Raw genomic sequence first — 9,720 nt, 5'->3', positions numbered from 1 at the left:
AGCTATCTGAGGATATCTGTGTGCTAGCTCAGTGACTGCTCCCCTTATTAGTGTTTTTAAGTAGCGGTCTCTTTGAGCCCTTGCCTAGACAGTTCTATCTCCCCTGCTAGGGTAGTAAGTAGATAGCCCACTCTGTGTGGTCTGGGCAGCTCTGTAGGAAGACTATCTAGGCTCTGACGTGGATTGGGGATCTCCTTAGTATAGCCATCTGAGGGTGGTTATATTCCAGCTATTGGTATGGTGGGTTGGGCTTACCTGAATACAGCTGTCTGAGGCTAGCTGTGTTCCATTGTGGTTGAGGTGAGCCCTCTTATGGAGTGGTCCCTTTACCTACAGCCTAGCTATCTGAGGATAGCTATGTGCTAGCTCAGTGATTGCTCCACTGCTTAGGTTTTTAAGTAGCAGTCTTTTGAGCCCTTACCTGGACAGTGCTGTCTCCCCTTCCTAGTGTCTTTAAGTAGTGGTCTCCTTGAGCCCTCGCCTAGATAGCGCTATCTCCCCTGCTAGGGTTGTAAGTAGATTCTTTGTGCTTTGTGGTCTGGGCAGCCTCATAGGAGGGTTTACCTGGTTATTTAGTAGCCGTGCGGGATTGATAGCTCATAGCTCAGTGATTGCTCCCCTTCTTAAGGTTTTTAAGTAGCGGTCTCCAGTCCTGCTTCTGGTAGACCTTCCTAGGTGCACAGCTATCTGAGGATATCTGTGTGCTAGCTCAGTGACTGCCCCCCTTTTTAGGGTCTTTAAGTAGCGGTCTCTTTGAGCCCTTGCCTAGACAGTGCTATCTCCCCTGCTAGGGTAGTAAGTAGATGGCCCACTCTCTGTGGTCTGGGCAGCTCCGTAGGAAGGCCATCTTGGCTATGCTATTCTGGTCCACAAGCCTTCATAAGACCGTAGGGACATAGCTATCTGAGGATAGCTGTGTTCTAGCTGGTCCACAAGCCTTCATAAGACTCACATAGCATAGCTATCTGAGGATAGCTGTGTTCTTAACTTGGATGGGATGTTCCCCTTGATCTATTTGGGTTCCCCCGTTTCTGCCAAGTTGCATGAGCGGCCCGTGGCGTCAGTGGCATGGCCCCTTTCTGAGGAAAGGCTTTGTTTGTGTCTGTCGCTTCCTTGGTGCTCTCCCACCAGGTGGACAGGCATGCGCCTCGGCACGGCGTGATTGGATTTCGTTCCCCAATGTGCCCCCTAGGGGGCGCAGCGTTGAGTTCCCTAGAAGGGGACCGTCTCGAGTTACGCATGTAACCATGGTTCCCCGAGAGGGAACGAGACACTGCGCCCCATTGCCATGCCTTCGGCCTGCCTGTCTATGTCTCCTTCAGACAGCTAAAGTGGATGACGTATTCAGCAAGTGCCCTTTTATACTTCCGGGCATTCCGCCTATGACGTCATGGGCCAGGTGGGCCAATAGATTGGCATTGTTTCACATGTGCTTCAGACACCAGTCATGCAGGCTGCATTCCCCAATGTGCCCCCTAGGGGGGCGCAGCATCTCGTTCCCTCTCGGGGAACCATGGTTACATGCGTAACCTGAGACGTTATCGTGCATGGTAATTTTCAAAGCAGATGTCATAACAAATGTCAGTAGACCGGGAAGATTTTAAAACGAGCAGTTCATTCATAAATTTGTACGACCTTACCTTCACACTGTGGAAATACAAACAGGAAGACAACGAGCACAGAAAAGGGACGTGGCTACATAAGGTCTATTGACTATCGAACTTTTAACAAAATTGTGTTAATGTGACTGTAAAGTTGTGGTCACATTTACCGTTGCTCTGCGAAATTTCATGGGTGAAATACAGTCATTTGAATAAGAATCCATGCATTCGTTAATTGTACGCAAGGACAAAACATTTCCCTGCACAGATTTCGTAGGTTTTTCACACAAATTTGCTGCATTGAGCAGCAGAAAGCTGCCTGATTTGAAAGTGATTTCTGTGTGGGTTGCGCTTCATACATCGCTACATTATTGACAATTGATAGTGGAACTTTTCTGCAACAACAACAGTAAATGTAGAGCAGCAGAGTACTGTTTATGTTGCTTTACGGAATTTTATAGACGAAATCTAGTCATTTCAATACGAATCTGTGCAAGTTCACATAAGGGCGAAGCATTTCTCTACACAGTTTTCACAAGTTAAATTTGGCTTTAAATTTGGACATCGCTACACTATTGACAATGGACGTTTTTATTGTGGGTGCAAATTTAACCAACATTTCACACCTTTTTATTGTGAGTGTAAGTTTCTCTAATGTGATGCTACTTGAAACATTACAGCAAGTATTACATCACATAGCAGATGTTTATGTGTAAAGGGTATTGAAGATTATAGACCCCTAAACAAGAAGAAAATTCCCTCCCATGCGGTTTTATTCCATTACAGTGTGTATATTTTTGGCTTAATGGCCATGTGCTCGGTGGTTTCTGGTAATTGATTGTATATGAGAGCTCCAGTTCTCAGCGTCAAGACCCAGTGCTAGTAATTGCCCGTGTCAATTTGGCTAGAGTGATTGATTGTGTACAATGTGGGAGAGAAAGCTTTCTGTGAATGGGGGAATTGATTATGCATGGTGTATTCATCATGTGTGGCTTTCTGCTGTGTGCTTCATAGTAGTACACTCGTGATACCTCATGGCATTTTTAATGTTAAGTATTGTTTTGGGTAATTATGAGTTTTATTGACTATTGTGTGTCTCGTTTTGAAGGCATTTATAAATATTGAACGTGTAAGTGTGATGTGTTTTAACATCACTGATTGAAGGTCATTGGCTGTTGTCAGGAGCAACTGCAGAGGCTGGAGGTGGAGCTCAGTGAGGTGGCCAAGAATAAAGAGAAGCTCCAGCGGAACCTGCTGGAACTGACGGAGTACACGCACATGCTGAGAATCACACACACGTTCATGCACAGCCGCTCCAGGGTGAGCCGCCATTCCCCAGCATTAATGTGACAGGTTTAGTGACTTAAACTACTGTCATTGTGAGAGTATCGTGAGCAGACACAGCAAAGCTTTGGTACTCTGAGAGTCACATGACATTTATGATGTTTATGATGGAGAAACATACAAGCCTAATTTACTGTGACCAGATCAGCTTGGATCAAATCCTATCTTTGTCTTATTTGCCACAGTTAGCTTTCTTTTATGTACAAATGTAAGGGCTAACCAGTGGCGGTTCCATTATCTATAAAGTAGCATGCCAGATATCTTATAAATATCTGAAATGTAAAATTGCCAAAATTCTTTTAATAAATAATTAAAAATGACATATTTGACAGTATTTTCTCAAATATTTGATATAATACAATTTAAAAGCAATGAGCTGAAGAAAAATTGGTCAAATGTAGAACTTAATTATAAATTTGAAACTTTATTATTTTAATAACACATATTGTGTAAAACAATGATTTCTTTTATATTTTACAAAATTTACTAAAATGTAATATAATACAATTTGAAAACAAATGACTTGAACAAAAATTGCTAGCATTTTTTAAATAAACTATTTTTGTCTTAATATATAATAGTTTATTAAAAGTGTGAGATGCACAAAATTGCTTAATACATTTGAATAAGTAACTAAAATGATTTGTTTTACACAATATTTTCTGTAATATTTGACAAAATCCAATGAAATATGATCTAATACAATTTAAAAGCAAATTAAAATAGCCGAGATCTTTAAAATATTTGTAAAAATTAAAAAAATATATTTTTCATTATTTAATTTTTCTTATAAACTTTATTGTTCTTATTTTAATTTAGATATGTACAAATATATTAGCATTTTTTTTTTATAATATATATTATCTTTTGCAATATTGTTACATTTTGTAATGAACACAATCATCCATTTTTTATCAGTCAAACGGACACATTTATCAGCTAATGCTAATAATTATTAAAAATTATATATATTTGACACAGTATTTTCTTAAATATTTGATATAATACAATTTAAAAGCAATTACCTGAACAAAAATAGCTAAAATGTAGAACTTAATTATAAATTTGGAACTTTAATGATTATTTTTAATAACACACATTGTGTAAAATAATGATTTCTTTTATATTTTACAAAATTCACTAACATGTAATATAATACAATTTGAAAACAAACGACTTGAACAAAAATGGCAGACATATTTAAAATAAATAAACCATTTTATTTTAATTAATATATAATACAGTTTATTAAAAGTGTGAGATGCACAAAATTGCTTAACACATTTTAATAAGCAACTAAAATGATTTGTTTTACACAATATTTTCTGTAATATTTGACAAAATCCAATAACATATGATCTAATACAATTTAAAAGCAAATTAAAATAGCCGAGATCTTTAAAATATTTGTAAAAATTAAAAATATATTTTGTATTTTTCATTAATAAAAATTAATTAAATTATTTATTATATTTTTCTTATAAACTTTATTGTTCTTATTTTAATTTAGATATGTATAAATATATTAACATTTAAAAAATATATATATATTGTTACATTTTGTAATGAACACAATCATCAATTTTTTTTATCAGTCAAACAGACACATTTATCAGCTAATACTAATAATTTAAAATGGCCAAATTTCGGCTGATTAATTGATTTAGCTTGTATATTCGTCAATCATATATTAATAAGTAATGTTAAAATAAACCTTCTGTTTTAGGGAGATGATTACTATCTGTAGCTCTCAGATATTTGTTAAATCTTAATTGATTATGTGAATGTGGATGTGTGTGTTTAGCATGAAGCCCTGGGCCCTCAGTATGAAGAGTTCCCGTCTCTGGAGACTGAATCAGTGACAGGCTGCACCAGCATGCAGAGACTGGGCGCCAAACTCGGGTGAGTCACAAAGAGGCTCTCACTCCACCCACAGCGGAGATCTTACATCTTTTAAACAGATCAGTGTGTCTCAGTCTGCATCCACACCGCTGTGATGGGGCCTTGTGTTTTACGTGCGCGTGATGTTTGTGTTTCAGGTTTATCTCAGGGTTGATTCAGCGGGTGAAGGTGGAGGCGTTTGAGCGCATGCTCTGGCGGGTCTGTAAGGGTTACACCATCCTCAGCTATGCAGAAGTGGACGAGAGCCTGGCTGATCTTGACACGGTATGCACACTTTGTTTGTAAATGAGATCCACCAACAAAGTGCTTTTTAATGGCTGTAGTTATATTCAAATGGCTTGGTTTAACAGAATATGCTGCATGGTGTGAACATGCCTCTGTGTTTGTTTCACAGTTTTAGATCATACCCGTCTGTCGCAGCTACAGTGTGCTAATGTATTCAGAGTGATGATTCCGTTTGTTTACGGAGGCTCGTCTTTATGTGCTTCAGGGGGAGATCAATAAGAATGTTGTGTTCCTCATCTCCTTTTGGGGCGACCAGATTGGGCAGAAGGTTAAAAAAATTTGTGACTGGTGAGTGAAGACCTTGATGGAGACTGGATTCTTTTTATTTTAAGTTTTTAGGGCCGTTCAGACACATTCATGTTTGTGCATATTTTCTGCACTATTTATTAGTTGTTGGTCTTTGTACACATAAATCAGGCAGAATGTAAGTTTGAATGCAAGAATGCAACTCTATTTTTATTCACATTTATATTTAACTTGGCATTAATATAATATTTAACATGATACTAAACATGTTAGGCCTGTCAATTAAACAATTAATTTTAATTGAGTAATTACATTTAAGTAGTTATTTAAAAAAAATGATGTTATTAAAAACATTAAAGCATTGGAGGATTTATCCATTTTGTTCTAAATTATATTCAAATTAAACTCGTATAGTGATTTCAATACACTTTTTCTTTAATGAACATGTTTTAAATTTCTGAATTAAAATTCATTTTGATATTTTTTGTGGCATTGAGTCTGAAATTGTATGGTGATTCAACTGTCCTGATATTATAATGAAGAAAAATGCCAGTTGTTTGGCATAATCTTTCATTATTGTTTCTTAGAAAAAAAAAAAAATCTAATTTGTTTGTTTATATTTCAAAAGCTTTTGTCTGCTAAAAAACAAGTCATGTGGTGCAAGATCAACCAACATGCAGAAGAAAACAGGTCAAAAGTCTCTTAAATATCAGATAATTTTTATGACAAGGCAAGGTTAGTTCAGGTTGTAAAATATCATATCAGTCCTCCAGAATTTAAATTTTTTATTATTTTTATTATAAAGAAAATACCTATTTTTTTATTTGACATTTTTAGATTTATTTTTCTGTATTTTTTATTTACATTTTATTTAATTTAATTTAAAACTTTTCTTGAAAAATAATAACTTGGCACATGTGTTTTTAAGTTATGTCCAGGATCTTTTCTGCATCATGAACACTGACCCAATTTGTCAATGAACCAAAAATGTATGAAATGACTCTTGATTGTATGGCGTCTTATGGCTTATGGCACAAAACACTGGAAGCAGTAAGGTGCTACGGAATGGCCAAAGAGATCATTTTGAAGTATATGCCCACTAACCATTATTGAGAAAAATGAAAGTATTTTGCAGATGGAATACGTGTTCTGTCCCTAAGTCTGTCTCCAGCACATGGGATTTTGCTTTATGATTTTCACAGTTACCACTGTCATCTCTACCCCCACCCTGAAACAGATGAGGAAAGGGCCGATGTGATGGACAGCTTGAGGACACGCATCCATGACTTACAAAATGTACGTCTTCTGCTTTCCCGGCTGTCTTCAGGGTCTCCTTAGGGGTTTGATTATTGGATGCTGTTGGTTTGTCCTCTACAAAATAATGCTGACGTTACCGCATTCACTGGAGGATTGGCATAATTATTTGATCGTGCTATTTCATAATTAAAGCATTAATGAAGCGATCTTTTCGCATTAGGTTTTGCACCGCACTGAGGATTACTTGAAGCAGGTCTTGCATAAGGCGTCTGAGTCAGCGCACTCATGGGTGCTGCAAGTGAAGAAGATGAAAGCCATCTATCACATCCTTAACCTCTGCAGCTTTGACGTCACCAACAAGTGTCTCATCGCTGAAGTGTGGTGTCCGGTCAGCGACCTGGCAAACCTGAGGAGGGCGTTGGAGGAGGGCTCAGTGAGTAAAATAGTTCTCATGCCACAGTAGTCTGCTTTTATCCAACCTGTTGACGTATGAGAAGCAATTAAGAAGTTTTAATGTGCCTATTAGACAATTACACAATCTGAGATAAGTGCTGTAACTGTAGCATCTTTAAAAAGAATAGTTCACCCAAAAAATGAAATGTACTTGCCCTCAGGCCATCTAAGTTGTAGAAGAATTACTTTCTTCATCAGAAACAGATTTGGAGAAATGTAGCATTACATCACTTGTTCACCAGTGAATCCTCTGCAGTGAATGGGTGCCATCAGAAAGAGAGTCCAAACAGCTGATAAAAACATCACGACAATCCACAAGTAACCCACACCACTCCAGTCCATCAATGAATGTCTATTAACTTCAAACCGTTGCTTCCAGCAAGTCCTCTATAATTTTGCTTTCTTAGTTGAAAAAGTCGTCTCGTCTGAATCAGGAGAGAAATATGGACAGAGCAAGCACAGTTTACAAGCAAAAACTGTTCTGAACTAATATGTTGGTGGATTTTGATGTGAGAGGACAACAGGGGATGGACTTTTCCACTGGAGGAAGCGTTATTATGGATTATGGACTGGATATTTTAACCAGAAGCAACGGTTTAAAGTTAAAATGTCTTTATGATGGATTTGTTTCTTACAAAAATACAGCTTTTCACTTCCTAAGATAATTGATGGACTGGAGTGGTATGGATCCTCTGTGGATTATTGTGATGTTTTTATCAGCTGTTTGGACTCATTCTGACGACACCCATTCACTGCAGAGGATCCATTGGTGAGCAAGGGATGTAATGATACATTTCTCCAAATATGGCCCAAGGGCGAGTGAATTCTTTAAGCAAATTTTCATTTTTGGGAGATTTATTCCTTTAATTTTCTTTAATAGAGAAAAGGTGATGCCACTGTCCCTTCCTTCGTGAACCGTATCCCAAGCAGTGACACTCCGCCGACACTTTTGAGGAGCAACAAGTTTACCTCAGGCTTCCAGAGTATAGTGGAAGCTTATGGAGTGGGTGACTATAGGGAGGCCAGCCCGGGTGAGTGCAGAACACCAACTATTATTTACAACCTTAACTGAGAAGCTGCATGGCTTACACTGGGAAGTAAAGCAATAGTTCACCCAAAAATGAAAATTCTGTCATCATTTGCTCACCCTCATGTTGTTCTAAAACTGTAAGACTTTCATCTGTGGAGCACAAAAAAAAGATAATTTGAAGAATGTTCATGCTGCTCTTTTCAGTACAGTAAAAGCATATAGTGACTAGTGGCTGTCAGGCTCCATATGGTTCGCCATACACTACCATTTAAAAATACAGTAAAAACAGATATTGTGAAATATTATTCAAATTTAAAAGAACTGTTTTTTTCAAATGTTTTCATGTGATTTATTCCTGTGATTTAAGCTTCATTACGCCAGTCTTCAGTGTCACATTATCCTTCAGAAATCATTCTAATATGATGATTTGATGCTCAAGTAATTTATTATTATTATTATCAATTTTGAAAATGGTTGTACTGCTTAATATTAAGGATTTTCAGATTGTTAATGATTTTTTCTTTCCTTTCCTCACAGCTCCTTATACCATTATTACCTTTCCCTTCCTGTTTGCGGTGATGTTTGGAGATCTTGGTCATGGTTCAGTCATGACACTCTTTGCTTTGTGGATGGTGTTGACTGAGAAGGACCACAAGCGGAGACGACCAGGAAATGAGGTCAGAGTTGTAACTAAATTGAATTATCGAAAGTAATTGCAATTAGCTTTGGTCCATTGTTTAGCACCCATGCCTAAAATGAACACTTGCCAAGCGCCAAATGTGACTAAAAATCGGCTTTGGCGAGTATATGAAACCGTGTCAGTTGCCAGATGGCCGGTAACATTTTTATAAATTCTAACAGTGCAATGTTGTAAGAACATGTACGTGAACAAATGTGAACGACGCTCCGTACAGTTGACGGGTCAGTGCTGCTTCATCACAAAAGTTTAAGCCTTTGCAATGTAAATATTCAAGAGCTAGAACACACAAAACATCCGAAGCCCCAGCCTGAAAGCCGCGTCTTGATCTCTGCTTCCTTCCTGCTCTTGAACGGACAAAAATGCCCATCTCGGTGAGTATCCTAGTAAAGTAGTTGGTTCTTAAGTGAACATGAACAGCTTTTTTTCTGTGGCTGGTAAAAAATATTTCTGGCCTGTAAATTTCCTTAAGTCACCGACCATTGGCAGGTCTGGCAAAAAGTTAGTTTTAGGCAGTGGTGGAAAGAGTACTGAAAAAATATACTCAAGTAAAAGTACCATTACCTTCCAAAAAATGTAGTGTGAGTAGAGTAAAAGTACTTGTCCAAAAAACTACTTGAGTAAGAGTAAAAGAGTAGCCTATTTAAAGTACTCATGAGTATTGAGTAGTGAGTACTGAGCTGTGGATTCTACCCCCTCATAATAAACGCTGTACACCGCAATTTATACATTTTAAAAACGTTGTACATTCTGTAATTCACATTATCTTGTTTGTCATAAAGAATAAAGAATATCTATTATCCAGCAGTTTTAATTTTGACTGCCAAATTAAATTAATTAAATTAAAATATATCAAAACAGCATGGAAACAGTATTCAGTTGAAGAAAAGATGAAAGTTATTCTC

General features: G+C 37.3%; 1 protein-coding gene across 5 annotated transcripts in view; it reads left to right on the top strand.

The window, feature by feature from the left end:
* Positions 1-9,720, top strand: part of LOC107688184 (V-type proton ATPase 116 kDa subunit a-like) — a 26,939-nt gene that overhangs the window by 10,691 nt on the left and 6,528 nt on the right. For all 5 annotated transcript variants that reach the window (XM_016485791.1, XM_016485816.1, XM_016485807.1 and 2 more), the window contains 8 exons: positions 2,784-2,921; positions 4,750-4,847; positions 4,985-5,111; positions 5,338-5,420; positions 6,581-6,674; positions 6,856-7,068; positions 7,969-8,119; positions 8,656-8,795. In XM_016485791.1, the coding sequence (XP_016341277.1) occupies positions 2,784-2,921; positions 4,750-4,847; positions 4,985-5,111; positions 5,338-5,420; positions 6,581-6,674; positions 6,856-7,068; positions 7,969-8,119; positions 8,656-8,795 (1,044 nt within the window). The remainder of the gene's footprint in view (positions 1-2,783; positions 2,922-4,749; positions 4,848-4,984; positions 5,112-5,337; positions 5,421-6,580; positions 6,675-6,855; positions 7,069-7,968; positions 8,120-8,655; positions 8,796-9,720) is intronic.

The sequence above is a fragment of the Sinocyclocheilus anshuiensis genome, unplaced genomic scaffold (assembly GCF_001515605.1).
Source record: "Sinocyclocheilus anshuiensis isolate Anshui unplaced genomic scaffold, SAMN03320099.WGS_v1.1 scaffold205, whole genome shotgun sequence".
In the NCBI taxonomy this organism is placed as follows: Eukaryota; Metazoa; Chordata; class Actinopteri; order Cypriniformes; family Cyprinidae; genus Sinocyclocheilus; species Sinocyclocheilus anshuiensis.
Note: the sequence above shows the minus strand (reverse complement) of the source record. Positions and strands in the feature narration are given on the sequence as shown.